At 46.6% G+C, this 19,693-nt stretch overlaps 2 protein-coding genes across 6 annotated transcripts in view; both read left to right on the top strand.

Moving 5' to 3' along the window:
* Positions 1-970, top strand: part of LOC310747720 (leucine-rich repeat-containing protein 37A-like) — a 46,657-nt gene extending 45,687 nt beyond the window's left edge. The window contains exon 18 of the mRNA XM_083582632.1: positions 825-970. Coding sequence (XP_083438758.1) covers positions 825-870 — 46 coding nt within the window. The 3' untranslated portion in view covers positions 871-970. The remainder of the gene's footprint in view (positions 1-824) is intronic.
* A 7,348-nt stretch (positions 971-8,318) lies between these two features.
* PLEKHM1 (pleckstrin homology and RUN domain containing M1) overlaps positions 8,319-19,693 on the top strand; it is a 40,962-nt gene continuing 29,587 nt past the window's right edge. Inside the window, exons 1-2 of one of the 5 annotated variants that reach the window (XM_083582568.1) lie at positions 8,319-8,419; positions 16,969-17,088. The gene's annotated coding sequence lies outside the window, so the exon portion shown is untranslated. Of the gene's footprint in view, positions 8,420-8,466; positions 8,500-15,048; positions 15,168-16,968; positions 17,089-17,749; positions 17,848-19,693 lie in introns of those variants that run through there. The other 4 variants (XM_083582569.1, XM_083582567.1, XM_083582571.1 and 1 more) reach the window with 4 other exon arrangements.

Here is a 19,693-nt window from a genome sequence, read left to right as displayed (position 1 = left end):
ATTTTACTGAAGCATGGAGCCCTCTGGTTTGGCGGTGCTCTTATTGAATGCCTGGTCAGTCCATAACAAGGCTGTAGTTTACGCATCATGGAGTTACAATTTCCAGCAACCCTTAGCAAACTACAGTTCCCATAATTCTTTGGAAGACTGTGCTCTGAATGAGCTTTGAAGGTGTGGGTGGGTGGGTGTACAGAGCCTCAGAATACCGTATTTTTTGCTCTACAAGACTCACTTTTTCCCTCCTAAAAAGTAAGGGGAAATGTGTGTGCGTCTTATGGAGCGAATGCAGGCTGCGCAGCTATCACAGAAGCCAGAACAGCAAGAGGGATTGCTGCTTTCACTGCACAGTGATCCCTCTTGCTGTTCTGGCTTCTGAGATTCAGAATATTTTTTTTCTTGTTTTCCTCCTCCAAAAACTAGGTGCGTCTTGTGGTCTGGTGCGTCTTATAGTGCGAAAAATACGGTAATTCTTGTGTTGACAATGTGCCCAGGAGAGCTCGGGACAAAGGCCACCATCTTGTTCACACCAGCCAGATGCTGATGTGAAACTCACTAGCGGGACCTGAGTTCAGTTGCGCCCTCTCCACTTCTGATTCCCAGCGCTGGTATTCAGAAGCACAGCTTCTGCGATGCCAGAAATTGTAGGCACCCGTCTTTCAAAAGGGGAATCGAAAAAGGGAAACAGCACTACAGAACCAAAAGGCAGTTCCCAGTTCTTAGTCTGCCGCAGCAGTGGCACTGGGGAGAAAGTTTGCAACACTCGACGGAGTAGAATCCAGTTCAACTGGTTCAATTTTAACCTCGCCTTCCCTTTTCATTTGCAGGAGTTCAGCTGAAGAAGGCGAAGGGGATGAAGAGGAGGATGAATGATTGTCCTTTTGTGAATATTGCTGTATATTATCTAGAGCACTTTATAAAGTACTATTGTTGTTTATAAGGAATACTATTAAATGCATTCCTCTGAAAGGTACCCTTTTTGTTAGCTAACATTTTTTGTTATCTCATGTTTAGCACTCATACAAGCCAGGGGGAGTTCAAAGCAGTTCACATTTACGTCTGTAAAATAACTGTATCCCACTTCACAGCCTCTCACGAAGCTCCCAAACCTACTTACAAAAGCCCCCAGGAATAAAACTAATACCAGGCAGCACAGATATAACATTGGGTGCACGTAACACCAGGATTAAAAGGGACGCGGGTGGCGCTGTGGGTTAAACTACAGAGCCTAGGACTTGCCGATCAGAAGGCCAGCGGTTCGAATCCCCATGACGGGGTGAGCTCCCGTTGCTCGGTCCCAGCTCCTGCCAACCTAGCAGTTCAAAAGCACGTCAAAGTGCAAGTAGATAATTAGGTACCGCTCCGGTGGGAAGGTAAACGGCGTTTCCGTGCGCTGCTGTGGTTCTCCAGAAGCGGCTTAGTCATGCTGGCCACATGACCCGGAAGCTGTACACCGGCTCCCTCAGCCAATAAAGCGAGATGAGTGCCGCAACCCCAGAGTCGGCCACGACTGGACCTAATGGTCAGGGGTCCCTTTACCTTTATCTTTTAACACCAGGATTATTCAGACAACTGCTCCTGGCCTCAACGTTTTGTGGTTTCAGCTGCCACCTGCTAGCCAGCAACTCCCACTAAGGACCTCTGAAGCAAGGGAGCGATTATGATGGAGGCAACTCTTCCCTGTCTGACAGTAGGCCATCACCAGCTCTCTTGGGGATCTTTACAACAACTCGCCATGGTTACTGTCCTCATATTGCAGATATCGAGATATGATGCCAAGAGATTATTTTTTTAAAAAAATAATATTTATTACCTTTCCAACAATTTAAACACTACAAAAAAAAAATAAACAATACAATACAATACAAAAACACTACATGACTCTAACACATTAAACTAACAAAACAAAACAAAAACAGTTTAAAACACATCAAACAATTTCAATATCTTATCTTTCATTCACTTATTTCAACGACCTCCTCACACCTCCCTTTTTGTATTCCACTTCTGTTAATTGTTTCAGCAATTCCTTTCCATCTTCCTCTGTTTTCTATCCTATAATTATCTTAACATATTCTAACCTTTTTTTCCCCTTTAATACTCTATTAATCTATTTATACTTAATTCCTTATAACATTTCTACTAAAGCCATATAACTTCATTCCAACATTTTTCTAACATTCATTAATTTTACAGTATTTCTGTAAATAGTCTTTAAACTTTTTCCAGTCTTCTTCCACTGACTCTTCTCCCTGGTCTCGGATTCTGCCAGTCATTTCCGCCAGTTCCATATAGTCCATCAACTTCATCTGCCATTCTTCCCGGGTGGGGAAATCTTGTGTCTTCCAATACTTCGCGATGAGTATTCTTGCTGCTGTTGTTGCATACATAAAAAAAGTTCTATCCTTCTTTGGCACCAATAGCCGACCATGCCCAGGAGAAAGGCTTCTGGTTTCTTCAGGAAGGTATATTTAAATACCTTTTTCATTTCATTATAAATCATCTCCCAGAATGTCTTAATCCTTGGGCATGTCCACCAAAGGTGAAAGAATGTACCTTCAGTCTCGTTACATTTCCAACATTTATTGTCGGGCAAATAGTAAATTTTTGCAAGCTTGACTGGTGTCATGTACCACCTATAAATCATTTTCATTAAGTTTTCTCTTAGGGCATTACATGCTGTGAATTTCATACCTGTGGTCCATAACTGTTCCCAGTCAGCCATCATTATGTTATGTCCAACGTCTTGATGCCAAGAGATTTCAGCTTTGCCTAAGGCCACATCGAATTCATCCTACAAGTGAAATTTGAACCAAGAAAATATTATCTGAAGAGGGGAGGAAAGGGGTAGATTAGCCTCACAATTCCAGGTTAAAGCATGAATGGTTGCTGGAAAAAGGGGAAAGGCATTCTGCGTATGGGCCAGAGTACTCTTTCTCATTTACTTAATTTACTTCTATATTGCAGGTCTATATGCAGGAAGCGAGAACTAGTTATGGAGCGCCCAACCAAGTCCTGGCTCAAATTTGAGTCCTATGCGCATGGAGGGGCTCCCCCCCAGTTCCATGTGACCTCCGTTGCAGAAAACCATTCCCCAAGCAAAGCCCTAGGTAAAGGTAAAGGGACCCCTGACCATTAGGTCCAGTCATGACCGACTCTGGGGTTGTGGCGCTCATCTCACTTTATTGGCCGAGGGAGCTGGCGTACAGCTTCTGGGGGGGTTTATGTTTTTGTTAGGGGGCAGAATCTCAAATTTTTATTGATTGGGGGGGAACCTGCCTATGGCCCAGGAGTATTATTTTAAAAGGTAAAGGGACCCCTGACCATTAGGTCCAGTCATGGCCGACTCTCGGGTTGCGGCGCTCATCTCGCTTTATTGGCCGAGGGAGCCGGCGTACAGCTTCCGGGTCATGTGGCCAGCATGACTAGGCCGCTTCTGGCAAACCAGAGCAGCGCATGGAAACGCTGTTTCCCTTCCCACCGGAGCGGTACCTATTTATCTACTTGCACTTTAACGTGCTTTCAAACTGCTAGGTTGGCAGGAGCAGGGACCGAGCAACAGGAGCTCACCCCGTCGTGGGGATTCGAACCACAGACCTTCTGATCGGCAAGCCCTCGGCTCTGTGGCTTAACCCACAGCGCCACCCGCGTCCCCGATAGTATTATTTTAGGATCTCACATTTTCCTACCTGAAAGCTACCAGTTCCCAGGCAGAGACATGCTGCAGGGAGCAAGGAAACATCTCTTTCTGGTCTGTTTTAAGAATGCCTGCATTTTCCCCACGCTCTGCTATACTCTTCCCTTCTGTACTACATCTACGCTTTCTTAGGGGGAGGAGCTTGTTCAGGGTATTGCCCTCTTTCAGCCAGTGAAATCCCAGAACGGGTGTGTCTGCCAATCATCGAGCGCAGGCAGCTTTGAGTAGGCGGGATCCAAGCGCGGTAGGGGGGAAAAATAGTCCTGGCGGCCGGCAGGGGGCACAAAGGAAACACCCGCCTCTGTTTTCTGCTCCTGTCCTATCAGATCCTTTGCTCTGCCCATTCCTCACTATAGAATGTAGAGATAAAAGAAGAGTGGTGCGCCTCGCACAGGGAGGTGATTTCTGAGCTCGCATTTTGAAATCCTTTAATAGCGTATTTTGGTTTCCCCGTGCACAAATAGAAAGATCTTATTAGGCATAGAAACCGACGGCGAAATTAAGGCTTGTGCAATAGCTGTGATTGATCTGGCAGCAGCCTGAAATGAAATGAAATGAAATATTTAAAAATTATAAAAAATTATAAAAAATGAATTATAAAATAAAAGGGAGACTGGTTCCTTTTTCCCCAGCTGGTGTATGTCGATTTCTGAGGTTTTAAACATTAAACGCAACATGCTTTTCCAACATAACGGCAGTCCATTATCCTCATATAGTAAGCTGAGCTGAGAAAGTGGCTTAAGAACGCAGAAAAAGGCTTCTTATCCGGAGTCCATCTTTCTCAAGAGTCAGCAATTTCTACCTGCCAACTGGTGGCTGCTCACCAGGTTTTCATGCAAGGGACCATCCCGGCTCTACCTTTAGGTACCAGGGATACAGGACCAGCTCAGGACATTTTGGCACCTGCGACAAACCACAAAGCGGTACACACATCCCAACTAGGGAGGAAGGGATGAGTGAAGGTCTCGCATCGGGAACAAAAGGAGGAACAAAAGATCTGCATCAGGAACAAATCAAATCCCGACAGCTGAAGTGGGAATCAAAGGATGTCATAAAGGGAAAGGGGGTCCTGCTGTGAATGAGGCCAGACGGGACACCCCAAAGGGCATTGGTCTGACAGAGAACCAGGCAGAGGGCCTTCTCGGTAGTGACACCCACCCTGTGGAACGCCCTCTCATCAGATGTCAAGGAAAAAAACAACTACAGTGGTACCTTGGGTTACATACACTTCAGGTTACAGACGCTTCAGGTTACAGACTCCCCTAACCCAGAAATAGTACCTCGGGTTAAGAACTTTGCTTCAGGATGAGAACAGAAATCGTGCTCTGGTCGTGCGGCTGCAGTGGGAGGCCCCATTAGCTAAAGTGGTGCTTCAGGTTAAGAACAGTTTCAGGTTAAGAACGGACCTCTGGAATGAATTAAGTTCTTAACCCAAGGTCTGTATCTGACTTTTAGAATACATCTGAAGGCAGCCCTGTTTAGGGAAGTTTTTAATGTTTGATGTTCTATGGCTTTTTTATTCTGTTGGGAGCCACCCAGAGTGGCTCGGGAAACCCATCCAGATTGGTGGGGTAAAAATAAATAAATAATTATTATCATTATTATTATTATTATTCAGAACTACAGGCCCAAAGGAGGGCCTGATTGAGTGGTCTGATACAGGGATTTCATAGAAGGATGTTGGAAACGCTGGAAGAACCCATTCTGATGTTTTATTAAAGAAAGGTGTCGACTTATAACACAGAGCCTCTCTGCCCTTACAGACAGACGCAGGGCAGACACCTCAATAGTGAGAGGTTGTCACGGCTTGTCTGCAAAGTGCTAATACATTAAGCGTTACTTATACCGTACAGAAGACGGCGTATTTCAGTTTGGCCAGAACTTCCCATCCATCACTTGTCCCATGGGGGCATAAGTGACAACTATCCAAAAGGGGAAAAGAAAGCTCCCCTCTGAGAACCCAGCATCCTGGGGCCCACAGATAAGCACAGAATCAAAGCAAACCAATTAGCATATAACAAAGCAAGTGAGCTCGTTCTTGTAACAACCGTCTATTAATTGTAGGGTTATCTTGTGTAATAAACAAAAATCTGCCCTTATTCCCTTATGGGGGACACAAGAACCCTTATAGAGTCCTTTGTAGGTTCTCCGTCGGTAGGAGAAAATAACAGAGGCCAACCAGAGAATATTGAGAAGCAAAGCAGCTAGTAAGCCTGATCTTTATTGAACTGTTGCAACAGGGTGCTCCCCTCACTCGCAGGAAAGGAGGAGGACCCAGAACCAAGGTGTGCCTGCCCTTATATAAAGGTAAAGGGACCCCTGACCATTAGGTCCAGTCGTGACCGACTCTGGGTTTGCGGCACTCATCTCGCTTTATTGGCCGAGGGAGCCGGCGTACAGCTTCCGGGTCATGTGGCCAGCATGACTAAGCCGCTTCTGGCGAACCAGAGCAGCGCACGGAAACGCCGTTTACAGTGGTACCTCAGGTTAAGTACTTAATTCGTTCCGGAGGTCTGTTCTTAACCTGAAACTGTTCTTAACTTGAAGCACTTTAGCTAATGGGGCCTCCTGCTGCCGCCGCGCCACTGGAGCACGATTTCTGTTCTCATCCTGAAGCACTATTTCTGGGTTAGCGGAGTCTGTAACCGGAAGCGTATGTAACCTGAGGTACCACTGTATTTATCTACTTGCACTTTGACATGCTTTCGAACTGCTAGGTTGGCAGGAGCAGGGACCGAGCAACGGGAGCTCACCACGTCATGGGGATTCGAACCACCGACCTTCTGATCGGCAAGCCCTAGGCTCTGTGGTTTAACCCACAGTGCCACCCACGTAGACATTTTAAATTCTCTCCCCTGGCGCTCAAGACCACCCCTCCATACATCATACATACATCACAGAAGGGGTGTAACCCAAGACCACCCCCCACAAACATCATACCTACATCACAGAAAAGGTGGTCTACAACAGAAATGTGAATGTTGTTGTTTTTCCTGTCTGTCAGGTTATCTGATCATGCCTTATCTGATTGCCTTTCCTGGTAGTCTGCCCATTCCTTTGAAATGGTGATTACCCAATTCCTGAGACAATGGGAAGGCTCTCCCCGCTCCCTCCTTGCAGAGAAAACATTTGGTCAGTTGGGGAGTCAAAATGGTTTCAGGGCGGTCCTCTCGTGCTGCTCCAGACATGTGGTTCACATATCTATGTACGCAGTGGCGTAGCGTGGGTTGTCACCACCCGGGGCAAGGCAAGTAATTTGCACCCCCTAACCCGTGGATTTGCGCCCCCTAACCCGTGGATTTGCGCCCCCTAACCCGTGGATTTGCGCCCCCTAACCCTAACCCCCAGATGTTGCGCCCAGTGCGGCCGGCCCCCCCTGCACCCCCGCTACGCCACTGTATGTACGTGCTTGTTTGGTACATTTATGAACATTTATTATATATATAAGACCTTGGTGGTTGTTTTTTTATTACACTTGATTACTAAGATGCTGAGTTTGCAGAGCTTCCAGAACATCTCACCTTTGGTCGTCGTCCCCCCCCCCCATTTTCTCCCTAGGGTTGAGAGTAGCACTTTCTATTCACTGAGGCCAGGTGGCAGATCCAGCCTCCAAGGAGCGTGGCACAGCTGCTGCCACCACCAGCGCAGCAATAGTGGACAATGCATTTCTTGAGCGGGCTGGCCCTGAACCCAGGGCTTTCTGCACGCAGAGCAGATGTTCTGCCGCTGAGCTGTGGCCCTTCGCTGCAATGTAGCCCAGCTGCAGACGCGGCTGTCCCCAAAGTGCAAGCAATTCAGATAATCACACGGGATATCAATGAATGAATGAATGAATGAATGAATGATTTCCCCCGCATAGCCTGAATGCGGAATATGCTGCTGCTTAACCACATTCCCCCCCTATTATTTTCTAGATTATAAATAAATAAAGGATTTGCACCATGTAGCCTGAATAGGGAATACGCTGCTGCTTAATCGCCCCACCCCCCTATTATTTTTGTGGTTATAAATGAATGCATGAATGAATGAATGAATGAATGAATGAATAAAATATTTCCCCCGCGTAGCCTGAATGGGGAATACGCTGCTGCTTAATCGCTTTTTCTCCCCTATTATTTTTGGGATTATAAATGAATGAATGAATAAATAAAATATTTTCCCCGCGTAGCCTGAATGGGGAATACGCTGCTGCTTAATCGCTTTCTCCCCTATTATTTTTGGGGTTATAAATGAATAAATAAATACAGTATTTCCCCCGCGTAGCCTGAATGCGGAACACGCGGCTGCTTATTCGCTTTTTCTCCCCTATTATTTTTGGGGTTATAAATGAATACGTAAATAAATAAAATATTTTCCCCGCGTAGCCTGAATGGGGAATACGCTGCTGCTTAATCGCTTCCCCCCCTATTGTTTTTGGGATTATAAATAAATAAATAAAATAAAATATTTCCCCCGCGTAGCCTGAATGGGGAACACGCTGCTGCTTTAATCGCAGCCGCCCCCGGCGAGGGAGAGGCTGGACGGGGCGGGGACAGAGAAGCCTTTGCAGCTGGCAATTTGTGACCTCGTGGGCCGCTCTACCCTTTCCCCGCCTACTTATCTCTGCGGCTCCTCGGGCGGCGGCGTGACGTCAGGAGTGGCGCGCTCCCTCCCTCTGGCTTGTTCGGAGCTGACTTCCGGGTTCCCTCAGTCCAGCTCCGCCATCCGCGCCGCGCCGCTGAGCGGGTGAGAATGTCTCTCTTTCTCTCTCTCTCTCTCTCCCCCCCCGCCTTCTTGTCCGCCATTCTCTTCAAGCGCCGCCTCTGGTGGGGGTGAAAGGAGGCCGTGCAGAGGGAGGAGGAGTCGGGGGAGCATATTCGGGGGGGAGAAAGTGGGGGGGGGGTAGAAAATGAAGGGTTAAGGTGCGTGGACAGGGGGGACGAAGAGGACGAAAAGCTCGGTGTCAGGTGAAGGGATGGATCTCTTGAGGTCTCTCTCTTTCCCTGTCACCTTTTAGCGTGACCAACAGCAGCCACTGGTCACCCTCTCTCGTGACCAAGAGCAGAACCCAGCGCTGCGGTGCAAAGCACAGGGGTGGACTTCAGTTCTTATTTTCAAAAGAATTCCTTTTGCTATAGTTGCTTTTTCTGTCACCCTTTAGTGTGACCAACAGCCACCCCACTTTCCTCTCTCGTGACCAAGAGCAGAACCCAGGGCAGGGGTGCTAAGCACAGGGGTGGACTTCACTAACAGGGCGCCCCGAGCCAGGACAAAACCGTTCTTATTTTCTTTCTGAAATTGTTCTTATTTTCAAAACAATTCCTTTTGCTACAGTTGCTTTTCCTGTCACCCTTTAGTGCAGGGGTCAGTAACCTTTTTCAGTCGTGGGCCGGTCCACTGTCCCTCAGACCATGTGGTGTGCCAGACAATATTTTGAAAAAAAATATATGAACGAATTCCTATGCCCCACAAATAACCCAGAAGTGCATTTTAAATAAAAGCACACATTCTGCTAATGTAAAAAACGCCAGGCAGGCCCCACAAATAACCCAGAGATGCAGTTTAAATAAAAGGACACATTCTACTCATGTAGAAACACGCTGATTCCTGGACCGTCTGTGGGCCAGATTTAGAAGGCGATTGGGCCAGATCTGGCCCCCAGGCCTTAGTTTGCCTACCCATGCTTTAGTGTGACCAACAGCCACCACACTGTCACCTTCTCTCGTGACCAAGAGCAGAACCCAGGGCAGGGGTGCTAAGCACAGTCACGGACTTCATTAACAGGGCGCCCCGAGCCAGGAGGAAACCATTCTTATTTTCTTTCCAAAATTGTTCTTATTTTAAAAACAATTCCTTTTGCTACAGTTGCTTTTTATGGGTCTTCTTAGGAGGTACTTGTACAAATATAGTTGTTGTTATTTTGCACCTACTCAGCTCGGCAGCCTTGGGAGGGGATCTGCCTGCACTGCCTTAACTCGAGCGCGGATAAGAATGCAAAAGTACAGATAATTTATTTATGGCTAAGGTCACCAGCAGCAAGGAGCAGCTTTAGGCCGCAGTCCTATGCGCACATGATTGTTGTTGTTGTTTATTAAATTTATATTCTACCTTTCATCTGAAGATCGCAGCACGGTTTGCAGTATAAAAACACAGAAATGCATAACAGAAAAGCAGCAACACACACACTAGATGCATTTAAAAGGCCATGGGTTGTTTAATCAGCCCAAGGCCTGGGAGAACATTTTTGCCTGGCACCTAAAAATATGTAGCAAAAGTGCCGGGCGAGCCTCCCTAGGGGGAGTATCCTGCAAGTGGGGAGCCACTGTACAAAAGGCCCATTCTCATGTTGCCACCCTCCAGACCTCTTCAGGAGGAGGCACACGAAGAAGGGCCTCAGAAGATGATCTCAGGGTCAGGGTAGGTTCATATGGAAAGATGCGGTCCTTGGGGTATTGCAGTCCTGAGCCGCTTAAGACTTTATAGTTCAAAACCAGTACTTTGCATTGAAACTAACTGGCAGCCACTACAGTCGGGGCAGAATCTGTGTAATAAGCTCAAACCGTCTTGCCCTGGTGAATTCCGCACCGGCTGAAGTTTCTGAGCCGTCATCAGAGGCAGCCCCATGTATAATACCTTGCAGTAATCTAGCCTTGAATTCAATGGCACCTAATTCTGAGTAGTCACGTATGGGAGGGCACCAGCTTCCACCACAGTGGTGCCCCAGAGTTCACCCCTTTGCTTTCTCAGTAGTTGCTATAACGGAAAGAGTCTTCTCTGGAGATCCCTCTTAGCTGAGGAAGATTGCCTTCCATGAACACAGTTGTAACAGTGATTCCGTAAGCGCCTGTGGAGGCCAATTCTGGATCCACGTCCTTCCACAGTGGGGACATAGGTTTCCAGGCGGGAGTCGATCACAGTTTGACAAACGTGCCTTCCTCTTAGCGTGTTTCTCCCTTTCGTTCTGAGCTCAAGTGTCTTCACAGCCCATGTCACCTTTGGTAAATGCTGTTCTCTAATCGAAGCGTTCGCCCATCAATGTTTCCCAATTGTTGGTGTTTATACAGTGGTACCTCTGGTCGCAAACGGGATCCATTCCGGAGGCCCGTTCGCAACAGGAAAGGAACGCATCCCGCATCTGCGCACGCACAGGTCGCGATTTGCCGCTTCTGCGCACGTGTGCGACGTCATTTAGCACATTTGCACATGCGCGAGCGGCAAAACCGAGAAGTAACCCTTTCCGGTACTTCCGGGTCGCGCAGTACGTATCCTGAAAGAACATAACATGAAGCAAACATAACAAGAGGTATGACTACTACTTTTTTAAAGATTTGCCTTGAGAGACTCTTTAAACCTCTTTTGTTGACCGCAAGCATTATGCTTTCCATTTTTAAGTTCGGAATAGAGTAGTTGCTTTGGAAGACAATAATCAGGCATCTGCACAATATAACCAGTCCAACGAAGTTGATGTTGAAGAATCATTGCTTCGACACTGGTAAAACCCTGCTCATGGGGGACACTTGCTGTAAGGTAGTGCCTGCCCCCGAGCATGTGAAACTGTGGTTGTGCCGCCACTGAAACACATCCCACAGGAGGGTATGGTGCTTGTCCACAGACAGTGGCACACAGCACTGTACTCTTTGAGTGTGCTTACAATGTAATTTGTGCTTGCATCACCAACACCCAGCTGTCTATGCATTTGTGCAGGTGTGTTATGTTAGGGCTGTCAATCTGAATAAGAAATCGGGTCGGTCATGTAGCTGCATATATTTAAGGTCTATATTTAAGATTATATCTGCATAAATTAGCATACGAAAAATAGTTATGCAGGAAAAAGCACCCTTGCTGTAACATGTTACAACACACTTCATCCAGCAGAGGCATTTTCTCATTTCTGCTGAATTGAGGGGTAAGAATGTCTTTGTGTTTCTGCACACAGACCTATTTGTTTCTATAAAGGATTCATAGTAAAGCTATACTCTGCCTTTTAGGACAGCTTTCCTCACAAGCCAGCTCACAAAAACTGATTAATAACAATTTATGGATAACATAATCAGCCCCAATACGGTCAGCAGACACTGATAAATACAGGAGAATATAAAACAGCAGACTCCAGTAAACTAAAAACACAAAATAGAATAGCAGCTATAAAGAAGTTTTTAATTAAGTTATTGCCTGTGAGCTGCAAGCCCACCTATATTTAGTTTAACCAAGGACAGTGATCTAAATGGGATTTACTCATTTGTGAAGGATTGCAGCCATTCCTTTTCACATCACCAGATACCTGCAGACAGCCTGCTTGCTCTTCTTTGACAATTTGCATAAGTACTTGTATTTAAAATAGTATTCAAAGTATTCCTTCTGAATCATTGGAAGCATCATATTAGTTGTGCAACACACTGTAAATGGTTTGTTCAGTTTATTGACTAGGACAGCAGTCGTATACATTTCCACATAGGATTCCTCTGCAAACATTATAGCTGTGCAGTGTGAATGTGTGCATTTGAGTTTATAAAGTGTGTTTATAAAGTTTATATAAAGCGTGTGCTCTTTATTTCACATGCCAGCGCAATAAAACCATCATGCAAGATTTTATGAGCACCTAAAGCTCTTTAACACACACTGCTTGAAGCCCATAGTTGCAAAACATTTGATGCAAAGATCACATGCACTTTTTTAAGCATATCACTGCCATCAAGGCAGAAAAGTGACACTGCTGGAAATAAAGAAGGGGAAATAACTGCTTTCCACATCCGGTACCTGATGATCCCGCCCCTCCCCAAAAGGATCCCGTGGGGTAGAGCTACCAAACGTAGGGTGCTTCAAGTGTTGTTAGACTGCCTTCCACCATCCTAGACCAATTGTCATGCTGTATGGGAACTGGACTCCCAACAATGTCCGGAAGGCCACTGATTCTGCACCTTGCCATACGTGGTGCCGAACACACAGACAAACACAGTGCCCACTCTCACCCTGCCTTTCATGACAGGCATTTTGCAGATAAAGGTGTTATTCTTTAGTATGATCAAGATACAGAATCCAGGTAAATGACAGAGCTGTGTTTTCCCCACATAGGTGAATGATTGCATAGAAGTCTCTGCTCAAGAAGCTTTTACAGATAAATTTATTGCTGACTTTGTGCCTCTGCTTACCACTGTCTTGTGTGCTGTTTTCATATTTGCAATCTGAGTATATTTTGTGTCTGGTTTTTTGTTTGCTTGTTCATGGGCATTTAAGCACAGATAATGATGAACTTTGATCATAATTCGTGTCAGGGCTGAATGCCTTTCTTTCACTCATGTGAACCTTCCCACTCAGTTATGCAAGGAAACCACAATCTGAGCTGGGAACTTGCAAAATGTGACAGTACGAGCTTTTACAATCTCAGAGGTTGGGAAATCTGCCGCCAAGAGCACAAAAGTTGTCATGGCCAAGATACTTGATTTCCTCGCTGTGCAAAAATACTGCTTGTTGCTCTTGTTGGAGGGTTTACCTGATAATTTGGGTATTTGGACAATATGGGCATTTATCACCTAAACCAGTGATGGCCAAACTTGGCCCTCCAGCTGTTTTGGGACTACAACTCCCACTATCCCTAGCTAACAGGACCAGTGGTCAGGGATGATGGGAATTGTAGTCCCAAAACAGCTGGAGGGCCAAGTTTGGCCATCACTGACCTTTGTAACCTGTAAAGAGTGAAAGAGGAGGGATAATTTACTTTTGATAGGTCAGATGAACAGAGCTGTTTAATTACGGAACCTAATTGCAAGTGGGTTCCCGCCCCCTGAAAAGGGGTGTTTCTCTGTTCTCTTCAAGGCCCAACTGGACGTTACATGAAATGTCAAACTTATTTTGATGTTTCATAATAATAATAAAACAGCTGCAGGCAGCCCAATCAAGACTGGGACCACGGAAAGGGCAATTGACCCTCTCTCCGATTCCACAATCCTAATGAAAATTACTGACCTCCCCAAACTGACGTTGGCATCAGTTTTTAAGCTTAATTGTGCAATTCTTTCTCCAAGCGTTGTCTTATCTCCTGCAAGGACAGACTAGGAAGCAGCAGATTACTTTGCTGCTTCTCTCAATAGCCATCAATTGTTTGTGCTAGGGATGAGAAACCTGCTTCCCTCAAGTTCCCATCATCTCTGACCACAGGTGATGTGGACTGGGGCTGAGGGGTGTTGGAAACTGAGCGTGCCTGGAGGACCGCAGGTTCCCTATACCTGATGTGTGCAGCATTTGCCTTTATTTCACTATTTACGGGGGAAAGGGCTCCTGCTGATTTACCCCCCGTTGCTGATGGTTGTGGTTCTGATTTCATTCATGTTCATAAGGGCGCTAGGAACAGTGTGGAGAACTTGGGAGCTTGTGAATGCAGCCTCTGCTTCTTCCTGGTCCCTTGGCTATGTGGCTTGATGCCTTCTGCTTTTCTCTAGAGAAAGCCGTTTGAACTAAGGTGACATGATGTTTACGTCACATAGACTCATAGAACTGTAGAGTTGGAAGGGACCACGAGGGTCATGTTGTTGTTGTTCTTTAGTCGTTTAGTCGTGTCCAACTCTTCGTGACCCCATGGACCAGAGCACGCCAGGCACTCCTGTCTTCCACTTCCTCCCGCAGTTTGGTCAAACTCATGCTTGTCGTCCCTTTCTCCTTGTGCCCTCCATCTTTCCCAACATCAGGGTCTTTCCCAGGGAGTCTTCTCTTCTCATGAGGTGGCCAAAGTATTGGAGCCTCAGCTTCAGGATCTGTCCTTCCAGTGAGCACTCAGGGCTGATTTCCTTCAGAATGGATTGGTTTGATCTTCTTGCAGTCCATGGGACTCTCAAGAGTCTCCTCCAGCACCATAATTCAAAAGCATCAATTCTACGGCGATCAGCCTTCTTTATGGTCCAGCTCTCACTTCCACACATCACCACTGGGAAAACCATAGCTTAGTGACTGAGGAACAGCTCACCCCTCTATGCTTTCTGTCATGAGGAATGCCAACAGGCTGAGCATTGGTGCAAGCAAAGGGCCTGATTGCTTGTGGAGGGTATGTCATTCCAGCAGTGCAAAGCTGGCTTGGAGGAGGAATGGTGCAGCTCCCCGCTTCCCAAAATGCATTGACCATTGTTTACCGCAGCAGTAAAGAAAGTAGAGAGTTTCCTCCAAAATTAGTGCAGTTCCTTCAGGCTTGCAAAAGCAGGCACGTTTACAGTGCAGAAATCGCGTTGCCAACGTGGATGAGCCCTCTGTGTATCCCGTGCTGGCTGCACGTTGAATTTTGAAATATTCCCTTTAGGGCCAACGGCTCATGCAGATGGAATCTCACTCATTTCATAATGGCCTCCCAAGGCAGGTGATGGGGAACGAGATGTTCCTCACTCACAAGCCACCAAAGTATTTGTCACGCTGGCTAGTAAGAAACAGGTGGAAGGTCCTTCCTCACCTGCTGTGGATTTCTGCTCCCGCCATGGGCCGTGGCAACAAAGAGCAACCTCAGAGGTAGCAGGTACGTCCGTACAATACCTTTTTAGTGTCGGCGGTCAAATTTTGATGGGGTGAGGGTGCTGCGGAGGACTGAAGGGAGCAGGCGTGGTGGAAATCCTTCCTAAAGGCCGTGGTGCCTGGGCTTTGGACAGTGAGGGAGGCATTTAATATGAGGAATAGTGATTCGTTGATTTAGTTAGCCTTACTCCGAATCTGAGAAGTATCTCTGACATGTATTTGCTGAACCTTTTACAGTGGTACCTTGGTTCCCGAACGCCGCAAACCCGGAAGTGAGTGTTCCAGTTTGCGAACGTTTTTCAGAAGCTGAACATCCGATGCGGCTTCCTCTTGAGTGCAGGAAGCTCCCGCAGCCAATCAGAAGCCGCGCCTTGGTTTTGCGAACTGTTTCAGGAGTCAAACAGACTCCCGGAATGGATGAAGTTTGAGAACCAAGGTACCACTGCGTTTAAAAAACCCGAGAGAGGAGATTCCTCTGTTTAACCTGTTCGAGTTCTGAACTGCTCTTTGTCATCAGGAAGTTTTCCTGAAATGTCTTTAATTTTCTGGGCCAAAGGCTCAGCCTTTTAAGTTGGGTGTCCTATTCCTCATGCCCTCTGCCACCTACTTACACTATATCATCATCATCATCATCATTATTAGATTTGCAGCAGCATTCCATGATCTCATTCAGAGGTCTGTTGCAAATACTGGGGATTGAATTTGGGATCTCAGACACTCAAAACTTGCTTCCTTTGAATCCCGTTATAAACCCTCTGGAATCCATACGTTGGTTGGCATCCGTCTGTCTCGGGAGACAATGGGAGAGTGTGCCTTAGGGGAGGGCGAAGTCAAACCACTGGAAGGTTATAGTGCCTGCTGTAGCTGTAAACACCGATAAAGGAGAGACATGTTTCGTTGCAGCTGGGGCAGATGAAGGCATCCAGTTTTGCTGCTGCAGATGCACGATGGCATTTCTTCTTTCTGCGCTCCTCCCAGTGGTCATTCCTCCTCTGGCCACTGCTATGGAAGCATGGCTTGGCTGATGGTCTCCACGCGCTGCTGCTATCTGCAAGGCATTCCCACCTGTCGAGACGTGATATTTCTACAGAGGGGGTCTTTAGACTTTAAAAAATAGTTCTTTGTATTTATTTTGAACAAGGTCTTCAGATTTCTAGAGAGCTAGTGGGTGGGACTCCCTGCTTGCCAGCCTGTCTCTTTCTCTTTGCATAGGATGGGCAGGATCTGAAAGGGAGAGGACCACGTACAGTGGTACCTCAGGTTAAGTACTTAATTCGTTCTGGAGGTCCGTTCTTAACCTGAAACTGTTCTTAACCTGAAGCACCACTTTAGCTAATGGGGCCTCCTGCTGCCGCCACACCGCTGGAGCACGATTTTTGTTCTTATCCTGAAGCAAAGTTTTTAACCTGAAGCACTATTTCTGGGTTAGCGGAGTCTGTAACCTGAAGCGTATGCAACCTGAGGTACCACTGTAGTGCTCACTCAGCAGGTGACTTTGTAAAGCTTTCTCAGCTTTTTCAGAAATAATCACCATAGACATTCCAAACTTACAGATGTTTCATTTGCCAGCATCCCAGATAAAGACCCCAAATGTGGGTACACAGCACCAGTCAGGTGGGGAGGAAAAGTCTCATCATTCATGTTGCACGGAACAAAGTGTTTACGTCCCAGAGATGAATAACTTCTAAGTTTCCAGGTTCCGACTTAGTCACTGTGTGACTTGTCTATTGTTGCTTATAACCTTGCATCTCATGACGATGACTTGGAGTCTGTCAACTGCTCACAGCTGCCTTTTGTCTTAAAAGAAAGGAACGATCTGACCGACTCTGGGATATGCAGTTTCAGATTTCTGGAGAATACCAGTGGCTTCTGGATTTAGCAGCCTGCTTTAACATAGATGTGGCTCCCTCATGGATAATATCACGGTGAGTGGGTGGAATGCCAAAATATATCCTTGCACAACTATGTCTCCGTGTCATAATTGTGCCTACATAGCACACTTTATATGTGCTTTTATTTTTTGGAGTATGCTGTATGTGTGTGTGTGTGTGTGTGTGTGTGTGTATGTGTGTGTATGTGTGTGTGTATATATATATATATATATATATATATATATATATATATGTATCTACCAGTTGTTTTAGAGTTTGTTTTTTAAGCTGCTTGAATGAAGTGGGTTTGTGCAATGAGGATTCTGTTCTTGAGACCAGGGGGTTCAAACAATTGTGTGCCCTTGATTTTTATTCCAGCTGCTCTAATGTACACGAGAAAGATTTGAACCAGCCCCTGTGCTCTCAGTGTGCTGCGTTTTGATGCATATTTACTAAGAGCAGCTGAGAGAACTAAATCTGTGTGAGCTTTATGTTTCACAGCTGCAAAATGCCTTCTTTCAGCAAGATTCCACACTGCCTCCCCCTTCGCCGCAAAAACCCCGTCTTTTCTTCCAGTGTTTGTTTGTGAAGAGACTTTTGGGAACGGTGCCTCTGAGCCGTCACACATTCTGGCGTTCAGCCCGGTGTTTTTCAGGAGGAGAAACATTTCTAGTCAGCAGCAACCCAGCTTTTCTGTTATGGGAAGTAGCGAGGCAATGGTCATCAACCCCTTGTTTGTCAGGAGCAGCAGCGAAGGCTCTGTGTGCCGACGGCAAGCGGTGGCTGTGGTGGGATCCTATCAACAAGCCCCTTGTATGTACAGTCATACCTCGGGTTACAGGCGCTTCAGGTTGCGTTTTTTCAGGTTATGGACCCGCCGAAACCTGGAAGCACCGGAACGGGTTATTTCCGGGTTTCGGGAGCCGCGCATGTGCAGAAGCGCTAAATCGCACTTTGCACATGCGCAGAAGCGCCGAGCCGCAACCTGTGCGTGCGCAGATGCGCCACTGCGGGTTGCGAATGTGCATCCCGCACGGATCACGTTCGCAACCTGAGCGTCCACTGTACACTGGTACCTCGGGTTACATACGCTTCAGGTTACAGACGCTTCAGGTTACAGACTCCGCTAACCCAGAAATAGTACCTCGGGTTAAGAACTTTGCTTCAGGATGAGAACAGAAACCGTGCTCCGGCGGCGCGGCAGCAGCAGGAGGCCCCATTAGCTAAAGTGGTGCATCAGGTTAAGAACAGTTTCAAGTTAAGAACGGACCTCTGGAACGAATTAAGTACTTAACCTGAGGTACCACTGTATTGAAAAATATGACTTTTGTGCTGTCTGGCCCCAAAATGGCAACTAGACATTCCGTTTTGGCAACTGTAACCCTGGTTTAAGGAGCCATTTGGCACCAAGCTTATATATCTGTGTTTCTAAAACTGCATGGAGCCTGATAGTTATTTAGTGAGGAGAAAGCGCACACTTCTCATCACTTGGTGTGTTCCAAGGCTGAACCATGGAATAGAGAACAGGGTTTTTGTGTGTTTATACTTGGATGTTTTTAGTTGCTTTTTATCGGACTTGTGCTGTCTGTGTGGCCCTGGGTTCTCCTGGCTAGAAAGGACTGTAAAGTTAAATAACTGTACAACTAAGCCACTGTAAAGCAGCAAAGGAAAGTGTCCCAGAGACATGTGGAACAGTGCAACTTTGAAATCTTGGCCTGTGTACAAGATTGCACTGCAATCTGAAATGCTTTTGCTGTTGCACTTTAGGTTGCCTTCAAAGCAAAAGCATTTCAGAACACGGCATAACCTTGTGCACAGGCCAAGATTTCAAACTTGTCCAGCCTGCTCCAGATGAGTGGAGGTGGCATATATCAGCTGGGAGAAGACGTTTTGTGCATGCTCAGAGACACACTTGTGCCATGATTTCCTGCACTGGAGTCAAGGTCCGGTGTTTAAAATAGGCTATGGGGTTGCCACAGCATGCGTGTCCCAGAATCTGTGTGAAAAATGGTTGTAAGTAGTTGCGTTCTTTCCACAATGGCCTGCCTCCCCCAGTAACACCTGGTCTGACTAGCAGTGGATTTCCAAAGTGTCATGCGGGGACTTTCACAGCCCTGCTACTCAAAATTCTGGGCTCCCTACTCATGCAAATATGTGTCCTGCTATTGGGCTATGGCCCTAACTCTGAAAAATCCAGGTCTCTCGGCCAGCTAAGAAACTTGCAATGTTATATAATCATAATAACATATTATATATACCCCGCCCATCTGGCTGGGTTTCCCCAGCCACTCTGGGCGGCTTCCAACAAAATATTAAAATACAATAGTCCGTCAAACATCAAAAGCTTCCCTAAACAGGGCTGCCTTCAGATGTCTTCTAAAAGTCTGGTAGTTGTTCTTTGACATCTGGCGGGAGGGCGTTCCACAGGGCGGGTGCCACTACCGAGAAGGTCTGGTTCCCTGTAACTTGGCTTCTCGCAGCGAGGGAACCGCCAGAAGGCCCTCGGAGCTGGACCTCAGTGTCTGAGCAGAACAATGGCGGTGGAGACGCTCCTTCAGGTATACTGGGTTGAGGCCTTTAAAGGCTTTAAAGGTCAGCACCAACACTTTGAACTGTGCTCGGAAACGTACTGGGAGCCAATGCAGGTCTTTCAGGATTG

This window comes from Podarcis filfolensis (assembly GCF_964270895.1).
Source record: "Podarcis filfolensis genome assembly, chromosome: 13".
NCBI lineage: Eukaryota > Metazoa > Chordata > Lepidosauria > Squamata > Lacertidae > Podarcis > Podarcis filfolensis.
The sequence above is the reverse complement of the archived record's forward strand: the minus strand, read 5'-3'. Positions and strand labels throughout refer to the sequence as shown.